At 46.7% G+C, this 20,804-nt stretch overlaps 1 protein-coding gene across 1 annotated transcript in view; it reads left to right on the forward strand.

The window, feature by feature from the left end:
- The window catches only part of ARMC9 (armadillo repeat containing 9), a 103,892-nt gene extending 84,909 nt beyond the window's left edge, over positions 1 to 18,983 (forward strand). The window contains exons 21-22 of the mRNA XM_023523855.1: positions 12,684 to 12,788; positions 18,778 to 18,983. Coding sequence (XP_023379623.1) covers positions 12,684 to 12,788; positions 18,778 to 18,897 — 225 coding nt within the window. The 3' untranslated portion in view covers positions 18,898 to 18,983. The remainder of the gene's footprint in view (positions 1 to 12,683; positions 12,789 to 18,777) is intronic.
- Positions 18,984 to 20,804: the final 1,821 nt, after the last annotated feature.

Raw genomic sequence — 20,804 nt, forward strand, 5'->3', positions numbered from 1 at the left:
CTCTAGAATTTCCATTTGGTTTCTTTTTCTAGTGTCCATTTCCCCGTTGACATTTCCTGTTTTTCACTCGTTTTCAGTATATTTTCTGTGAACCGTTGAGTACATTTCTCTTTGAAGCTTTAAACATTTCGGTAATATCTGTGTTGAAGTCTTTGTCTACTCAGTCCAACTTCTGGGCCCCCCCCCAGAGCTAGTTCTGCTGGCTACTCGAGTCTTTCCTGAGTGCTCATCACACTCTTCTGTTCCTTTGCCCCGTCTCACAGTGCTTGTTGGAAACGCAGGCATTGTAGATGATGTTGCAGTGATTCTGGATCATGCTGTGTTCCCCCCCGAGGGGTGGCATTTTGTTTGTTTTAGTAAGCAGTTCGCTTGCCTGGTCTCTTAAGTGTGAAATCTCTCTCTCCACTGCGTTAGGCAGCCAGGATGTCTCTGCTGTACCCCGCCCTGAGGGTCTCCCTGTGTAGTTTCACTGTCTGTCAGAGATCGGGGCAGAGATTAGGTTTACAGACCTCAAGCTAGTGCGGTTCCCTCCTCCTGCCACTTGAGCTGCGTGTAGTTTGAGGAATGCATTTAAAGGCGCAGAACGTTTGCATGTTTCCCCAAGCATGTAATGTCCTGTGGGCCCCTTGGGGTTTCCGCGAGCGTCTGTGCCTTAGGGTGAGAGGTGGTGGGATTTTATTACCTCGGTCCTGGTCCTTGCGTGGCTCTCTTGCTTCCCGATACCGCCCCCCCTTCGGTTTCTAGCTGCCCTGTCACTTGTCCTGAGCCAGTAAAGCTGTGGGTTTTACTGCCTGAAATAGACGGGAGCTCGCCCAGCCAGGCAGACCATAAACGCACCGTTTTCGCCTCATCGTGGTCCTGCTCTCCCAGTCAGCAAGCACTTCTCAAGTTGCCTGCCCTCGGTCCTGAAATGATTGTTTTTAATGAATTTATCACATCGTGTTCTTGATTTCTGGAGAGGGGACTCGCCTGACCCACTCTGTGTTCATCATGCCAGAAGCCGGCAGGGTCAGGCACTGTTTTAGGCCCTGGGGATATAGCCATAAGCAAAATAGAGATTCTGTCGGAAGAAAGCAGACCTTAAACAAATAAGGAATTGGCAATATAGTACTGTCAAATGGTGGCGTGTGCCTTGAAGGGCAAAGTAGGGAAGGGCACAAGGGAGTGAGCGCATGGTAGACGTGGCAGCACACGCAAGGCCCCGAGGTAGAGCGTACTTGGGAGTTCTAGGAGCAGCGAGAAGTGAAACAGGATGTGGGGTCAAGGAGACAGTCAAGGTCAGATCGCCTGGGGCCTCCGGGAGGAAGGATATTAGCTTTTAGTCTGAGAAAGGAGGGAAGCTGTAAGAAGGTACTAAGTGAGAAGTGACATTATCGCTCCTTTTGTATTAAGTGATCACTCAGAGTGCCAATTTACTGTTTCACAGTGAAAAATAAAACTACCAGCGAATTCGGTAAGTCACTGACGGGCCTTGTCATTCCTGTGTGGGCGTGAACTGCGCTTTGCGACACTGGGACCAGGTCGCCTGTGGACCTCAGGAATTTCTAGGCCGAGGAGGCCTTTGACTTCACTCAGCCAAACATCACCCCCTTAGAATCAGGGACCCCAGTTGGATCCTGACTCTGCCATGTACGAGCCTCGGTTTCTCTAAATGGGCCAATTCCTAACTGCCGTGAGCTAGGGCAGCACTCAGCTCAGTGTCTAACACACGTGACACGTTCAGTAAGTGGATCTGAACTGCAGGTGGGCACCAGCCAAAACCGCAAGGTGAGTCAGTTGCCTGCTCGTGCCAGGCACCCATCTTTAAACCGCGAAGTGATCTGTGATTGTTCCTTCTCCCTCATGCTGTGTCATGGTCTTCCAGACTGTGGCTCATCATTCTGAAAGTCGCTTTCATCTTCCCCTTCATTTCCTTTTTGGCTCCACATCCTGGCTTATGCCTCGTCTCCCCTCTCTACTGATTGCCCAGCCTCAGTCTGTTCCCTTCCCAGCCTGTCCCGCACGTGGCCACCAGACCATCTTCCTCAAGCAGAGCTCGGGTCATGCAGGGACGCGATCACTTAATTTCTAAATTCCAGAAAATTCAGAAAATAATAAAACAGAAGCACTGGATCTGTGCCTTCATCCTTCTGCCACCCCACCCTCCCCAGAATTAATCACTGTCCTGAAGTTGGTGTAAATGCCCCAGAGGATTCTGTGCTTTTGTAATATCTTTATGCTTCCATAAACAATATACACTTAGTTTTATAGCTTGTATTTTTACATCAATGGCACAATGCGACATGATTCATTTACCGACTTGCTGTTTTCGTTCAGCATGGCATGTCAGCGATGTATTCATACTGATACTCGGGCCCAAGTTCACCCGTGTAACTGCCACCGTGTTTTACCCGTTCCTTTCTGAGAGACAGCAAGTCGCTCCTGTTTTTCACGGTGCAGCAAAGAGCCTCTCTGCCCGTAAACACGGGTGAACGCTTCTCTGAAGTACACGCCTGGTACCTCGAATTGCTGAGTCACGGGGCACGAGGGTCTCATCTTTACTGGATTCTGCCAAATCGCTCCCCAAGGTGGCTGAACCACTTACATATACTTTCACATGACACTTTTAAAAACATTTCTCTGCCCCCCGCCACCTAATAAAGTTGGATTGCCGGCGGCGGGGCTCGAAGCCCCACTCAGCCAGAGCACAATCTACCCCCGTATTTTTTTTCACATCACTAGTTGTTTCTTCCGCTATGAAAATGCGGATTAAATAATCATCACATTGATTTGGGGATGAATTAGTTAATCTGCAGCACGTAACGGACACACAAAAAGCAATGGTCCCCTCCGCTTCCTTCTATCCGTGCAGAAGTTCCCACTCGCTCCTTCTCCCGGAGCTGTGCGAATAGTCCAGTCCGGGACAGCGGGGTGGGCGCCGGCAGCAAGGCTAGGACGCTGCCTTCATCCCTGATGGGCATCTCCTTGGCGGGTCAGCTTATTGCAGCTCACTGGGGTCTCAGATCAAATTCTTGTCTCATGTCATGTATGTATTTGATCATGTGTGCTGTGTCTTCATTCCAAGTCCAAGGCGACAGAGAACAGATCCCTGTATACCCCCCAGAGACCCTAGGAAATGACAAATATCTGCTGAATGTTGAAACGATGAGTGGTTGCATCTGAATACCTAGAAAGTGGTCCAGTAATCGGACCGCTTGGGTGTGAGTCCTGCCCCACCACGTAGTCGCTGTGTGGCCTTGGGCAAGTCGGTTAACCTCTTTAGGCCTCAGTGTTCTCATCTGTAAAGTAAGAATACAAATACCCATTTAGTCAGGTGACTGTGAGGGCAGAATGAAATGATCCCTGTACAGTGCTCGCACAGCCTCGATGCACGTTAGCGTTGAGTTGAACATCATCGCCGTAACCTAGAGGCAGTCTAGGGGGATGCACACCACAGTCTGCTGGCGCAGAGGCACCTCGCGTGCTGGCCAGGGCTGGGGCCAAGGCCAGGGTGGCCAGGATGGAGCTGGGGGTGGGGAGCAGGGAGAAGGGAAGCCGGACCCTCTGCAGGTAGAAGGAGGGGAGGGAGGCTGTTCCCAGGGCACCCTTCGATAATGGCTGGCCTGCGAGGTTTTTCCTGAAAAACCGAATTCAAATTCCTTCCACCCTGTTCCCCAACCCCCTCCCCAGGAGCTTAAGAAACACTGACAAATTCTTACTTTTCAAATCTGTTTCATAAAGAACTTGTGAGGACTTTGAAGTCCATCTAAACATTATTTCAAAATATGTGTGGTTTATTGAATAGTAGTTTTTTCCTTATGACATTCTTGCTGGCAAGGAAGAAAATACCTTCCCCGTATCAGGGTGTGTTTCTGGTTCTCGCTTGAGTGGTAGTTTCTTGTTAGCCAGCCTCACCCTGACCCACTCTGGGCTAGGGGACACACCCAGACTTGGTCCCTGGGTCTGTTGATCCTCTGATCACATTCCTGTGACCCCTGTTCAGAAGGGACCATGATTCAGGGTGCCCGAGGTCCTCTGGCCTGTACAAGGCACAGCGTCTGGTCACTGCTATGATGTCGACATCCTCTCTCTGTCCCGCAGAAACTTTCCACTGTCTGTCACTTCTGGTCCCATGGAGCCTCCACGTCTCCTCCGATTCTGTATATTACATATTTTAAGAAGCTCAGCTTTTCCCAGAGCAGCTTTGAAGTCCTCGCCATGTACCTTGCTGTTTGCACTTAGACTGCAGAAGAAGCAAATGGACAGAACGAGCAGTAGGTTAGAAGGTCGGGGACGTAACGCTCATACGCCTTCGGGTTTCTGTCGTGTGGTCACTTACTGACCTGGGCTGCGCGGTAGGCCAGCCTTGCTACCCCGTGTGTTTCGTGGATGGGGGAGCTGCTGGCTGGAACAACTCAGCATCACGCTGCAGCCTCAGGGAGTCAGGACCGGCTCCATCCTCAGTCCTGGGTACACACTCCCAGAAAGCCGCACAAAGGGGACGGGCCCACTCCCCTGGGGGAGGGAACATGTCAGCCACTCCGCCTGCCTGGTCACCTGGTCCACCCTTTCTCTCCCAGGTGGAGTGTTTTTCCCCTGGTTTTACAAAGAGGGGGATTTACAATTCAGTGTTCTAAGGTGTCTCAAATTTAAACTGCTGGTAGAAGTCTTACAGTTATTTCAAGTGGAAAACACACTCGATACTTTCACTTGTCATATGTAAAACCACTTGAATACATTCTTCTCTCTGCATTATATCTGTAAGAATCTGAGTTTTCAAATGCATTTAGTAGTTAACCTTAGTTTTGTTTTCAGGCCAATTGCTTAGAATCTGGTTTGTCTAGAGTATTATGTATCTAAAGCCTCTAGTTAAGAATCTTGTCGTGTCATAAGATCACCAAGCTGCTATGGGGAAGCTTCATATTAGAACATCTAAATTCATCTCAGCTCAAGTGCCTTTTTTATGAGGCATTCTTAATTTCTTGAAATAATCACTTATCACTAAGCTCTGCCTTCGGTAATCTGATGCTGAAGCACATAAAGACCAGTAATTTTAGTAAAATTCCTTCCAACAATGGTATTTAAAAACCCACCCCAATGAGGCATTTCTTCTTAAAGCATTTCCTTATCCATCACCTCCTTGCTTCACAAAGTAGCTTTCAAAATACGTTTCATTTGGAATTCCCAGGCAGCCCGGAAAAGCGAGTGATGTGGAGGGCGAATGCTCCGTTCTCACGTTCTCACGCTGGGCCCTCAGGCGCTGGGACTCGTCACCCCCCTCAGCTGCTTGCACTTGAGTGAGCTGAGTGGAATTCTTTCCACTTAAATGGAGGGAAGTGGGTGGAAAGCAGTCGCCTGCCTCCCAGATGGAATGCTGCAGCCGGAATTATCACCGAATGTGTCCTGGGTTTGCCCGTTTCAGAAAGGTCTCGTACATCCTCTGTTGTCCTAGTCCACTTGGCACCACCTGAGACAGTGAGACAGGCACCTGCGTTCTCGGCAGGCGCTCTGTGCGCACTTCCCACCACGGCTAGCGGGATCCTGCACCTTCCCGCGTCCCCCTCTGCGCGTGGCTTCCCGGGCATTACTGGAAATGGGCAAACGGCACTGAGTTACGCCCTCGCTTCTCCTCCGTAAATCGCACTTGCCAGCTCACCGGGTCCAGCTCACTTTACCTTTGCTCCTTACATTTCGGGAGGGCTAACGACACCTTCATTTCCTTTTTACCAATCTTAGTGTTTCACCGACAAACCGTGACGGTGACTTGTTTATATCTATCCCGTCTATGGCTTTTTAAAATCAGAGAACTTAAGAAATTCCCTTCGTCAGTCAGTCACGATTTTAAAGGAGTCAGCGAGGTGATCTCTCTTGCTGCACCGAGAAACCTCGGCACTGACAAGAATCATGTCTGCCCAGAGAAGAGCCTCAGCACCCAGCTTTCTTAACCAAGAACTGCCATTTTAAAATGAATGCTTTTCAGGTCTGTTCCCTCAGTGGATGCCTTTTATATCAACGTCATCTTCCTGAGAGCCCCATTAGTCTTCACCCGTGTTCCACCAGCAGAGGAACTGGCAGAGTTGGCAGAGTCTCCAGGTGGGGACATGGTGGCCCGCGCCTGCAAGTTGACTTTGGTTGAAGGGTCGTGTCCGTTAGAGACCAAATGCAGAACTTGTCCTGTGTTTTGGAGGTTAGGGAAGGCCTATCGATTACCAATAAATTTAACTATAAAGTTCTTCTAATAAAAAACAACTTCGACTTGTTTTAACTAAAAAAAACCAAAATTGAATAAATATTTCAGTGTGTCTCTTAACTAACTCGTTTTGAACAAGTTACTAAACAAGCTTTTACTTGTGATTGCTGGTTCGCATAGGTATAGCTTGGTTTGCAGGTGAGTGTCTCGCATGTGTACCTGTCGTCCAGGATAAAGAAATACTTCTGCCAGCATTGGCTGAGGGTTGCCACAGACCATTTCGTTTTCACTGAAATGGAATGTGGACGTTTGCTTTGTTTCCTAACGTTTTATATTCCATCCTGGCAGGGAAGTGGTATATCACCAGTTCCTCTGTGAAATTATCATTTATTTGCCCGTTTCCAGCTGGTGCCTCTAAGGCTTCACCCCCCTGGAAAGGAACTGAAATACTACCCCGCTGCCCAGAGCGCCCTGCCACTCACTCTGACCACAGAGCCCGCTGCTTTTATCCGCAAGGAGCAGCCCCTTTCCTGTGATAATATATACTGCACGCACTACTTGATCACTAAGGGGTTGGTATTTTAGTGCGCTGAACTCTAAGCCGGGGCCGCGGTGTAAATCTTACCTAGCTGTCCCAGAGCTGACCTCAGGTGGGGCCTCACAGATGGCATCACCTCTAAGGGACCCCAAGTGAAATTTCAGGATGATGGGTACGCTCGCACTTGGCAGAGCTGCCTGCTCAGGTGAGGCCACAGAAGGAGAAGGCAGCTGCCCTGGCTGTGGAGGGTGGAGCAGAACACCGTGAACCTGGTGTCATAGGTTACAAGTTGTTGAGTGATCCAGGGGCCCGCGGACTGCAGCATGCTGCTGTGGCCTTCCTCTTCACCTCAGTCTCAACCAGGCCCCGGGGACCCTCGGGCTTCAGAAGACCCGGTCAGTGCAGCCCGAACCTCCTCAGAAACAGGCTTCTCCGCGAGGCCCCAAGTGGCTGAGTCAAAAAGACCTGGGCAGAAAGGGGCTGCCCCAAGCCCCAGGGCCTGGCTGTCACGGTGGACTTGTCTCTTCTCTCAGGCTCAGTTTCCACCTCAAGACAAAATCGGGGTAATGAGAGGGTCCACTGGGTCGTCATGAGAGGTGAGGTATGAAGTGCCGTGGACATGTAAGGTGGGCTCCTCGAGGTTCTGCGACAAGAGGGTGTCACGTGACTGCTCCCAGATGTACCCTGGCGGCAGTAATGGCTCCTCGGCAGCTTGTGCCACCAGTAGGACAGGCCGATTGTCAGAAGAGGCTCTGCGTTGGTCTGGAACCTGCCTCTTAGTCTGCTGGTCTGGCCTGCCTTTGGGGACCACCTAGAATAAGTCGAATCCCCTTTTCTTGAGACAGCCCATCCTAGGGTGACACTATCTCGTGATAGCAGGTGATGCTGACTGTCTGTATCCTAAAAAGGCCCCGAAGGGACGTGGCTGCACCCCCTGCGCCAGCCCTACCCAGAGGCAATCCTCCTGGAAGTTGGAACCTTCAGATTCAGCTAAATCAACTTCACAAAAGACTGGGGCATCCGGAATGACTAGAAATCGGTAGGAAAATAAAGACAGGGCGGATACTCACATTTGCAGAGTAGAGCTTCCTCTTCCTGTTGGCAGGTTTAGAGGAGCCAAATTATAGGTTACAAGTTGTTGAGTGATCAAGGAATCGGGAAGGATTGTTTAGACAATCTCAGGGACCATTGCCACCAAGGTGTGATGGCTGGAGACCGGGCCAGCACTTGGACTGCCCGCTTCCTGCAGGGCCCGCCCATCCCTCCCCCTTCCTCGCTTCCACAGCCAGCTCCCTCCTCATGACAAGCTCTCGCCTGTTCTGTGCTGACCTTTATCATTTAACCTGCAAAGGACAGCGTGATCTCAAAGTCCTTGCAGGGGGTGGGAAAGAGTGCCTCAGGTCCCCGTACCACGTGTGTTCGATTATACATAGACTCATGACATCTCCTGCACGCTGTCATTTTGTTCTTAACTCCTCTCTTTTTATATTTGAAACTTTTTATTTCGAGGTCATTGTAGATTTACATGCAGTTGTTAGAAATGATACAGAAACATCCCCTGTACCCATTACTCAGTTCCATCCGATGGTATCGTCTTGCAAAACTGTAGTATAATACCGTAGCCAGGAGGTCAGCACGGATCCATTCAAGATCCAGAAGACTTCCATTACCCCGGGGATCCCTTTTATAGCCGTACCCACTTTCCTCCCACCCCCATTTCCTCCTTAACCCCTGGCAACTACTGATCTGTTCTCCGTGTCCACAGTTTGTCGTTTCAAGAACGCTACATAAATGGAATCGCGTAGTCCATAACCGCTGAGGACTGGCTTTTTTCACACAACATAATTCACTGGAGACTGTGTATATCGGTAGTTCGTGGTGTGGCTGGACCGGTTTGTTTAACCATTCTCCTGTGAAAGGACATCAGTTGGTACCAGTTTTTGGATATTGTGAATTAAGCTGCTGTAAACATTTGTGTACAGATGTTTGTGTGACGAGTCTCCATTCCCCTGAGATAAACACCCAGTAGTGTAATTCCTGGGTTGTGTATAGTAGGTACATGTTTCGCTTTCTTAAGAAACTGTTTTCCTGAGTGGTGGTGCCAGTTTTGTGTTCCCACTAGCAACGTGTTAGTAATCCAGTTTCTCTGCATCCTCACCAGCATTTGGTGTTGTCACTATTTTTCGTTTGAGCCACTCTAGTACGTGTGGAGTCGTATCTCGCTGTGGTTTTAGTCTGCATTTCCCTAAAGGCTAATGATGTTAAACATTTTCGTGTGCTTATTTGTCATCCATATATCGTCCTTCATGAAATGCCTCTTCATATCTTAGCCCACTTGCTAATTATAGTGTTTGAGCTGTTTACTGTTGAGTTTTGAGAGTTCTTCGTATTTTTTATATAATTAAGTACTAGTCCTTTGTCAGATATGTGGTTTCCAAATATTTCCTCCCCGTCTATAACTTTAATTTTCATCCTCTTAACAGGGCCTTTCGCAGAGCAAAAGTTTTTTTAAGTTTCACCAAATCCAATTTATCGAATTTTTCCTTTTACGGATTGCGCTTTTGGTGTCAAGAATCAAGAACCCTTTGCCTCCCCACGGATCCTGAAGATTTTCTCCTACATTTTCTAACAATGTGATAACTTTACATTTAAGTCCGTGATTTATTTTGAGTATAAGACGTGAGAATTAGATAGAGGTTCGTTTCCCCCGCCCTCCAACGTATGTCCAGTTGCCCTCGCCCCGTTCGTTGGAAAGGCGGCCCTTTCTCCATTGAATTGCTTTGTCAAAAATCGATTTGTGTGGGTCTGTTCTGAGGTTCTCTATTATGTTCTATCGATTATATGTCTGTCTGCCTATATGAAGTCTTGAAATCAGGTGGAGTGATTTCTCCCATCTTATTCTTTTTTTTTCAAAATTGTCTTAGCTATTCTAGTTTCTTTGCCTTTTCCATATAAATTTTCGAACAATTATATATATATCTACTGAAAAATCTTGCTGGGATTTTGATAGACATTATATTAAACCGATATATCAATTTGGGGAGAATCGATATCTTAACTATGTTAAGTCTTCCGATTCATGAACAAGGTGTGTCTTTCCATACATTTATTTCCTCTTTGATTTCTTTTATTAGCGTTTTGTAATAATCAGCATACAAATTCTATACACATTTTATTAGATTTATACCTAAGTATTTCTGTTTTTATTTTTGTGAGCAATTGTAAGTGATACCGTATTTTTAATTTCAGTGTCTTAATTTAAGTTCATTGCTAGCATATAGAAATTGATTTTTGTATGTTTACCTTGTGTCCTGTGACCTAACCGACTCAGCTATCAGCTCTTTTTATTTCCCTTTTTTGTCTTATCGCTCTGGCTAGAACTTCTAGCACTATGTTGAAAAAAGAATGGTGAGAGTAGAAATCCTCGCCTTGTTTCTGATCGCAGGGGAATCATCCAGTCTTTCACCATCAAGGATGTGAGCTCTAGTTTTCTGTAGGTGTTATTAAGTGCCACTCTATTCCTAATTTTTTGAGAGTTTTTGTCATGAATGTTGAATTTTTCCATGTATTTTCTACATTTATCAATATGCTCGTGTGATTCTTTTCTTCATAAACCTGTTAATCTTGTGGGTTATAAAGATTGAATTTTAAATATTTAATCAGATTTACATCACTAGAACAAACCACACATGGTCATGGTATATAATTCTTTCAACATACTGATCCATTGCTCTATTCTATTTGCTAATATTTTGTTAAGGATTTTTTTTCTCTTTTCTTTTAAATTTTTCTTTTGATTGTTAAGGATTTTTGCATCTTTCTTCATGAAAGACATTTTTCTTTTTATGGTACTATCCGTGCCTGGTTTGTGGTACCAGGGTAATACCAGCTTCATAAAATGAATTAAAAAATAATCCTTCCTCTTCTGTTTTGTTGAAGACATTGTATAGAATTGGTGTCACTTTTATAAAAGTTTAGTAGAATTCTCCAGTAAAACCATATGAGCCTGGAGATTTCTTTTTAGTGAATTTTAAAATTAAGAATTTAATTTCCTTAATAGTTATAGGACTACTCAAATTATCTATTTCATATTCAGAGGCATGTAATAATATGTGTTTTTATCTAATTGTCAAATTTATATGTGTAAAATTGTAGCAACTCCTTATTACCCTTTTGATGTCTACAGGATCTACAGTGATATTTCCTGTTTCATTCCCAATATTAGTCATTATGTCTTTGTTTTTTTTGTTGGTTTTTTTGTCAGTCTTGCTAGAGGCTTGACAATTTTCTGTCTCTATTGTGTTGTTTTCCTTTTCATCGATTTCTGCTCTTTATTACTTCCTTCCATTTGCATGTTTTGGGATTTTTTTTGTTCTTTTTCTGTGTTCTTAAAACTTTCTATTTTTAATTTGTCTAAATTTAATTTCTTTGTAATTGCTTATTGAAGCATTTTCATAATGGCTGCTTTAAAATCAGTCAGATAACATCTCTGTTATCTTGGTCTCTGTTATCTTGAGTCTTTTCATTAAGTTTTAGAGCTCCCCAGCCCCCCGATATTTTGGGTATTGTTAGGAGACTTTCAATCTTAGTTAAACCTGGTTTTAGATGCTTGTTCTGCCACTGCTCTGGCGGGGGATCAGGGCCCCTCCTCATTGCAGCCAGGTGGGGCGGGATCCAGGTTCCACCCTGTCCTCTGTTGACACCCAGCTGCGGTGGGAGGAGGGAGGAGACTCCTGTTTCTTCAGGGCAGGGGTGGGAGTTCAGGGTCCCTACTGGGCCCCCACTAATACCTCCCTGCCCAGAAGGGGTAGGAATGTCTCGTTGCTGCTACCCACCTGGCCTCCCTGACACCACGGGCTCACGGTAAGCAGTAATAAAAGTCTTGAATCCCCAGAGGCCTCTTGTGACACTGTCGCGTCCTGGAGAGGAGGACAGACATCTTGTTCCTGCCAAGTGGGGGTGGCAGTCCCTGCTCTCTGCGTGGTCTCCATTCTCACCTCGGGGTGGGGGGGCCTCATCACTTCCCAGCAAGGATGAAATTCCTCCTCCCTAATCGTCCTCTGATACTGCCCCGGCTGAGTGCGTTGGGGTGCCTCGTTATAACCTGGCGAGGGTAGACATCTAGGCTCCCTGAGCCCCTCACTGGTGGCGTTGGGGGTGAAGCAACAATGATTTCTATGGTGTTTGGTTATTTTCTAAAATTTCTGTCATTCTAGGCACCTCCTTCCCCAGCCCTTTGGCTCCCTGAGGGAACAGACTTCTGGGGAACTTTTTTGGTCTTTACCACTCATGTTTCTGGGTTGCTGGCCTCTTCAGCTGTAAGCCCAGAATCTGTAAGGCAACAAGAAAAGCCAGGGAACTCACCACCTTTCATTGCTGTGTCCCAGTGTACACTGATGGTCGCCTCCTTCTCTGCATCTTTCAGGGTCTTTTATGTTTATTCTGTACATCATGTCTAGTGTTTTGGGTTGTACTTAACGAGAAGCATAGGGAAAACATGTCCACCCAGATCCTCCAAAGCCAAACAACTCTTCTCTTTTTGCTGAGTCTTCTTACTTATTGATTGTAAACTACTTGAGAAAAGCAAGCCTATCCTAGAGTTTTGTGTCCCCTGTAAGGCCTGTGCATAAGAAGGCACTATTCGGTTGGTCACGTGGTGCCTTGAACGCAGCGAGGGAGAAATCCTGAGGCTTGGGGTGGGCTGGACCGCTGCGTGCTGCTGAACCTCCTCCCGTCTGTGCCGCGGACGTGTCCGCCAGGCTCCCGGCTCCCCAGGAGGTGGGCTGCCGTGCTCCCTGCCGTCTTCGCGGAGAGGTCATAAGCAGGGGGCAGACTTTTGAAACGCGGACCCACGAGTGGCGGAGGTTGGGCTAAGGCCTTCTCGTTTAGTGGCAGGTGCCCGCCGGGGGGACCCTCCCCTCCGGGAACTCGTGGCAGGGGGTCCAGAGCTTTCACCACGTGTCTCCTTTGAAACAGGAGGACCACGACACTATGGAAGCTGACCTGGACAAAGACGAACTGATCCAGCCCCAGCTCGGAGAGCTCTCGGGAGAGAAGCTTCTGACCACGGAGTACCTGGGAGTGAGTACCGCGTGAAGCGGGTGGGGCCTGGAATGCAACGTGGAGCTGGACCGTTGATGGTTATTTGCAATAACACGTAGGGTTCGGTGTGTCTGTTATGATACTTTGTTTATGAGAAGTCCCGTATCAGCCAGTTTGCTTCCAGTAGACCTGAAATGTATGGTGGCCTTAGCCACCTGTTACAAATAGGCCTGCTGGTGAACAGAAGAGGGATTAGAATATACTAAAAGGCACACGCCAGGGACCTTCATAATATCTAGTCTGCCCAGCCTTCCCAGGCATCACCTCCCCAGGCATCACCTCCCCGTCCAGCTTCTGAATCTCCATGTGCCTTATCCATTAGAAGGGAGACTGCGGTGGATTTGGGGGTCATCAGCGCGTGGGTGATGGCCAAAACCATCAGAGCAGATGACGTTGCCCACTGAAGCAGAGGGCGAAGGAGAGAGTGGGGGGCTGAGCACAGAGGGCGGAACCAGCATGTCGGGAGAGGGAGAAAGAAGAGGGGTCCCCAAGGACTGAAGATGAACAGCCGGAGAGGCTTGAGAAGAGGGCTCAGCGCCACGGAAAGCAGAAGGGAGGATGTTCAAGCATCCGAGAGGCCTGCGGGGCCACACATCTGTGATGGGGTCAAAATCAGAATTCTGCGAGCCACTGGTTACCGCCCACCTGCAGGAGACGGAAGGGCGAGCCAGGAGGGAGCTGCCAGTCGGCAGGAGAGGATGCCTTTGGCTCCAGTGGCGCATGCAGGGGCTGTAAGCTCACATCTTCGTGATTGCTTGTGCCAAATGGTGGAACCTGCCAGAAATAGAAGACATTTCACTGGAGAATATGTGCCCCAGATCATGACTCATGCCTCCCATTCTAATGCATTATACTAGGCAGATTGTAGATTCTTCAAGATCAGTCCAAAAATGTTGACTTTTTGAAACACTGTATCAGAAAATTTAAGTCAAGTTTTTTTTGAATGGATGTTATCTGCCTAAGACACAGCAGGATGCTGAAAAAGTTGAAGATGTGGCTGCTACCTTCAAGGAGTTCACACAAGAAGACAGCAGATAAAATGCTGTTGACGAGGGATGTGAATAAGCAGGGAGTGATCAGAGGGTCGGCAGGTGTTGTCCTGTGACATCAGAGCTGGCCCAGGGTTTCCCAGAGTCCCAGACCACCAAATGCAGGTTACAAAGAGTCTAGGCCCTGCCCCAGACCTCCTTCACATAATCCCAGGGGTCGGTTACTGTGTACACCCATGATCGAAAAACTGCTAGCTCGGGGTGAGAGCGGAGGTCCGCAGTGGGGCGGGGGAGGCCCCTCCAGGGTGCTCGGGGTGCTCAGGGATGGGAGGAGGCCAGCCCCAGGATTCCCGGACCCCGGAGCTTGCGCCCGCTGGGCATTTGCAGCAAAGCCACACTGCAGAGCCAGGCCATGAAAATGCCGAGGACCGGAGGGACCTCAGGAAGCTTGGGACGAGAGAACAAGTCACTTCTCCTCGGCGCGCATGAGCATGTCAACACTTAGGTCGAATGCACTGCTTCCTCATAATTCCGGTGCCAAGCGGCATGCCATGCTTCTTCAGCCTCTGGTCATCAGCAGATCAAGACGGGCGATCTTGATATGTTCTCCTTGCTTGGTCGTTTCTGAATGTTTAAATATCATCCATACTGTGCTGAATAATCGTTTAATTCTTCCTAAAAAGAATGCCCTGACTGAAGTGTCTTCATCGCGTTAGTCAAAAGGGTGTAGATGTTTAACCATAGTTTTTTGTTTTAATCTCGGTTTTTTGTTTTAAAGCTTACATTTATTTTCGGGTACCTTTAACAGTGGCAAAAGGCATGACTTGAGTTCCGCACTTGTCATGGACAAGCCCTGTGCTGGCTTCTTCACATGTCTGAGTCCATTTAACCGAATCCTCCCCACAAACCGTGGGTAAATGCTGTGACTATTGCATTTCGTAGAAGAGGAAGCAAACGGCAGGGGATCCTGCCTTATCAGTAAGGAAGGGAAATCTGGGTTTTGTGGGACCTCCAGTTTATGGGGTTTGGGAGGCATTCTTTAAAATAAAGGAATGCAAAGTTAGGTATAAAAGTGAATGAGACCGAGAAAACAAAGCACAGTCAAATTCAAATTTTAGTAACTGGCAGATACCACAAACAGAAAATAATGGTTTTGTAAACTAGCCGCTCAGTACACTTTGTAGATTTTTTTCACATATTTTTTTGTCCTTCGATGGTCTTTACATATATGATGAGTTTGTAGTTTTTCTATGCAGACAGAAAAGAAAAGAAGTCAGTCCTTCCTGTAACGTATTTGATCAGATTTTCTTCTTATTGACAGATTAGAAATTTCCTTTCAGCCTCCCATTTAGTTTTTGGTAACGTAGAAAGAAGCCGCAGAAGGGAAGTAGGAAGAAACAGCAGCATTCGGTGATTACACTTCAAATAGCCTCCTCTCTACATAACCACGTGAACACATCGCCAGGGCCCCTTCTGGGCCTCGAAGCTTTAGTTTCATGAGCCCCGAGGTGGTTCTGCCTTCGTGCGTCCACCCTTCATTCACATGAGCCTCATGATCATGAGATGAAGGCTGCAGCTCCCGGCACAAATTCATGATGAAGTCGGGAGGAGAGCAAACATGCAGGCCGGCCAGCGCCGTGTCCTCCGCAGTGCTTTTCCCAGAGCTCCATCTCAGGACCCTCGCTGACTTTTTACTGGTCAGAACATGGCTCCTAGCTGCAAGGGTGTCTGGGAAAGTGAGTATTTTAAAGTAGACACATTTCATGCCAACAAAATCAGAGTATTATTGGTCAAGAAAGAGAGTGAATATTGGGTAGACAGCCAGCAGTGTCCGCTTCAGCTTTCAGGTACACACACACACACACACACACACACACACACGCACGCACGCGCGCGCGCGCACACACACACAGAATAACCTGAAAGCTGAATAACCAGACACTGCTGTAATATTCATACTGTTTTATAACGTCATAATTTCTTTCAGCGATTTACTAATACTAAGAAACTAGGAAATGGGAAACATTTTTTACCTAAATTGACATGTGTTGACCATCTTTTACTACCAAATAGATTACATTCAGCTAAATCACGTGCTGCATTTTTTAAATTGCAGTTAAATATGCTGCATTTTTTTAGTAGCAGAACCTTCTTTCAAACAAAATCTCCATCTGTAACAGAGATAAGAGCCGAGTCTCTGGATGAGTAAGGTGGATGCCAGGGACCCTTTCTCTTCTTTCTCCTGAAGCATTTCTACAGAACTCAGTTTAGACAGCAAGTCGTCGGACCAGATACTGTTTAAGAACTTTCCAGCCTAGAAAAGCTCTTTTGCAACTGAGGCCCCAGAGACCCCATGGGCCACACCGTGGCTCACCCTGTGAGGGCAGCAGGTTGTAAGGTGGACAGGAAACGCCCTCTGGAAAGTGGCTGCTCTGAGACGCTGGGCCTGCCACGGGCCACCTGCCATGGGCCACATGCAGAGCCCTGCGCATTTACCCCTCTTCACCAAGGACCTTTCCCCAGGCATCTGATAACAGACCACATGATTCTGGATCATGGGCCAGACTCAGTTTCTTCACCCATTGAAGGGGACACATACCTCCCACATTAAGTTATTTCCTAAGCCTGTGCAGTTTTAAGGAAATGGTGTGGCTGACTGGGGTTTCCTGAAGGCTGGAACACTCAAATACAAGTGATAACGTTTTTCTCCAAGAAAGGGGCAGGGGGGGCGGGGACGTTGCACTCGGAAGGACAGTGGACAAGTGGGGACGAGGAGGCAGAGCGCTAGCAACAGACTTGAAAGAACCCACATATGCACTTCCTCCCTTTTTTTAGTAGCTTAAGACTCAGCCTCCTCGGCCCTCTGTGAAAAGACCCAAGTGTTCTGGCGGGTGCAAGGAGGGGGAGCAGAAGGCACCAGCGGCCCTCAAGTGGCACTGAAAATTGGACTTAAGGGCCTGCTCTGGAGATGAGGGTGGACGTGTAGATTTGGCCCTACGTGCTAGATGGGACCGTGAGCCAGAAAGGAAGGCAGAGGAGAAGCAGACAGCACTATTCAGTGATTGCAGTTTGAACAGCGTCTTTTGCAAATACCACGAACTATGTATGTGAAGGGAGATGGACCTGTGTCCTCGCGTGGAAAGCTCATGCCCCATTTCCTCCAAGAGGGTAGAGCCCTCCCTCCCACCTTCTGTCACCTCCTGCCTTCTTCCCTTCACACTCCCACCCCGCTAAGCCGTGCAGGTTGGGCCCAGCCCGCCCACTCCCGTCAGCACAGGTCAGGCCTCTGATCTTTCCCGCAGGAAACTGGTCCTTTCTTCCTTCTCCAGCCCTCAGAAGCACCCAGAGCCAGTCATTCTTGGTTCTATTACCCTCTGTAGCTACCGTAACCATTTTAGTGTCTCACTAGATCTTCCCACTCTTTTTGTGTCCTTTTAGCATAATCGAAAGCATCATTTATGTTTAGGATTATCACCTGATTTATATTTAATGTTTTAAGTAAACTTTTTTTTTTGAAACTAGTCTTTATCATCGTAAATGGCTCTATAATATTTCAGATGAATATGCTATGTGTTACTTCATTATCCCCCTATTACTAGACAGTTAGGTTGTTCTACTTTGACTCTATAATTTTGTAACAAGCAACTTCATTTAACAGTTTTCATATTTTGGATTCTTTCACTAGGATTGACACCCAAGGATATGAACATGTTTGCCACTTGATATAAAATGCCAATTACTTTCCAAAAGAGCTACCTGAAATTTGCATGCCACTCATGTTTTGAACCACAGCCAGCAGTGGATGAGATAATTTCTTTAACTGTCACTTATTTAATAATTGAAGAATGATTCCTTTTTGGTAAAATTGTAGTTTCTAATTACCTGTGTTGAGCGAACTCAAAAAGAGTCAGCAGTCTTTGGCTAGAAATAAATGAGAACGATTTTCTCAAGGGTCTTAGGGTTTGCAAACCAGAAACACAACTAGGCAATACGCAGAGTGTTCCAAAGAAGAAAGTAACACTGAGGGTTTTCACCAGAAAAAGTACATTCTTGAGAAGACTCAGTCCTGCATTGTTAGCCTCGGGATTGGTCCGAGATGTAATCCTCTGAATGACCGGTGGTCTGGATACTGAATGTCGGGTGGTCTGGCTACATGAACATTCTCCCTCAGTCCTTCAGAGGGTAATTGGGGTTATCTGGAGGTCTGATGCAGATCCAGGCATTGCCGCAGGACTGGGAAGTTGAAACGTTTAAGTTCCCAGGCTAGTTAAAACAAGAATAGAATCTTTTCCTCAGGCCTCAGCCTTCTTAATTTTAGTGATTTAGCAGCTTGGCTATAAATAAATAAAATGGAGCACTAGCAACAGACTTGAAAGGCTGTTGCTAGTGCTCCATTTTATTTATTCACTCTATCCCTCACTTATAAGGTTGATAATTTTTTCTATTTCCTGGTAATACTTTTTATTTTGTGACTTGACTGTTTGAATTCTTTGCTCAATTATCTATTTAGTGTTTTACTTATTGAGTTATAAGAACACCTTATGTAATAAAAATGTTAACCTCCGATCTGTTAAATTTGCTGCGAATATTTCTTCTCTGTTGTTTACCTGTTGATTTGGCTTATCTTTAATTCACTATGTACGTGGAAATGTTAATCATTCACGAAACCAAATCTGTTTGTCTTTTCCCCATCTCACTTTCAAAAGCTGGTCCTCTCTGGAGATGTGATGTTACTGTATTCAACTGTTCTCGTCTCTTTTTCCCACAGTTTGATTTCTTTTTTGAATTTATAATGCTAAGTGGTATAATATGAGAACCTAAAGGGATTTCCCTCAAAAATTCTGTGTAACTGAATCATCCACGTCCTGATCCTTCCACATTTATTAGCAAAGGCTCTTACTCCATAGATTCATTTTTTAAATGCGGTCAGCTCTCTGGGAGATGACTTCTGCATCTCGTTTCCTCTTTCCTGCCACTAGATCATGACCAACACGGGCAAGACGAGGCGGAAGGGGCCGGGCAGCGTGCAGTGGAGTGGCGCCGAGCCCCTGCGCCGGCCTGTCACCCCTGGCGGCCACAGGAATGGGTACCCAGTGTAAGTTCGGGCTAAAGGAGCCTGGGATTTATTTTCTTAAGCTTAATTAACTGCAGTTAAGGTGTATGTATTTAAATTTTCAAAATAAAGTGTTCATATTGAAAGGCATTTATCGTTTTATTGTTTAACCTTAAGGGAATTTTGAAAGGAAGGTGAAGCCCCCAACTGCTCCCCAGGTTTCTTCTTCCAAAAACGTGAAGTAAGTGGTTGCATTTCAGGCTCTCCAGGGCCGTTTCTCCAGGAGAAGCCAAGTGCCGGCCAACGTAATTTCAAAAGAAAGGACCAGAAGGGATGGTGGGTCTACCCAGAAAGGACTCTCATTTTCTCTTTTCTGCAGCGTCTCCCGGAGCAGCAGGCTCTTTGTTGGGATGGAGTCTCACAGGTGAAGACATCAAATCAACTTAGTTTAGATGAATTTTTAAAACAACTGTAAGCATTTTTAGTTGCCAAGCCTTATTCATTCTTCGTAGCCTTTTGCCCCGTTTACATAAATATAACTTTAGTCAGCTCCTCTGGCCTCCCTGGGGACCTGGAGGCTGGGCAGGCAGCGTGGGCAGGACAGCAGCCTCTTCATGGTCTGAGCGGCCTCTTCCCCTGTCTAGAGAGAACGCTGGAGAGAAGCAGATGAGAACGGGGGTGAGAGAGGACGGGCGACAAACCTACGCTGCTTCATTGAACACACGTGGGCCATAAACTAGTTCAAATTATTATGCTGTATTTTACTTAGTTATCCCCCATAGCTGGGCAGTTTGGTTGTTTCCAGTTTTACTCTACGGTGATGTGCAATGAACGGCCAGGTGCAGGGGATACAGCAGCAAACAAATCACAGAAGCGCCTGCCCGGGGAGCTCCCTGCGCAGATGCCGGGGACGTGGGAGCCCCCAGCACCCAGATCTTGCTGAGTTCTGTCGCCCACCTTTTCAAGGTCCATGCCCTGGGTCAGAGCTCCGAGATGTTTGATTTGATTTCAAAACTAGTCATCATATACTTCATATTTCAAGGTTTTTATTTTTAATTCCTAATGTACAAACTAATGTCATGCCTTTTTCTCTTAAACCTACAACCGGCATTTTTCAACCTACAGAAAAGTCAAAAGAATATTACAATGAAGAGCTTCCAACTGTTAACATTTTGCCGCCTTTGCACGCTCGCACACTCACGCTCACTCACGCTTGCACACTCGCTCACTCGCACACACGCTTGCTCACTCGCTCGCTCACTCGCACACACGCTCGCACACTCACGCTCACACGCTTGCTCGCACACATGCTTGCACACGCGCTCACTCGCATACATGCTTGCACACTCGCTCACTCGCACGCATGCTTGCACACTCGCTCACTCGCACACACGCTTGCACACTCGCTCACGCTCTCGCTTCCTATGCGCCTCGTATGTAATTTACTCACATGTTGATAATTCTTTTGCTGAACTGTTTGAAAACAGATTGCAGATTTTCAGCATACATCTAAGAATAAGAACATCCTGTATTTAACCACATTCGCACACCTAAGAAAGTTAACAATTTAATAATACGTAGTATATTAATATTCACAAATTGTCCCCAAAAGGTCACTCATATCCAAGGGATTTTGTGAAGGTTTTTTTGATCCAGACTATAGCCAACTGTCAACTACTAGTAAATCCAGTTTATAAACATAATATATTTTTTAATGGAAGTAGTAACAGGAACCGATAAAATTCATCTTGTTTGGCATGAAAAAGAAGATACCAAGTCATCATTTAAAAAAATATTTAAAAATTTTAAAACACTGGCTGCACAGAGGGGCAACGACATAAGGATATCTTAATCAGAGATCAGGATAAAGGGAATCTAATAAATATAAGATCTAACCAGTGGCCACGGTTAGTTCTTTAGTCAGATGTTCTACTTTGTAGAAGAAGACGTTTT

The sequence above is a fragment of the Pteropus vampyrus genome, unplaced genomic scaffold (assembly GCF_000151845.1).
Source record: "Pteropus vampyrus isolate Shadow unplaced genomic scaffold, Pvam_2.0 Scaffold423, whole genome shotgun sequence".
Lineage (NCBI taxonomy): Eukaryota > Metazoa > Chordata > Mammalia > Chiroptera > Pteropodidae > Pteropus > Pteropus vampyrus.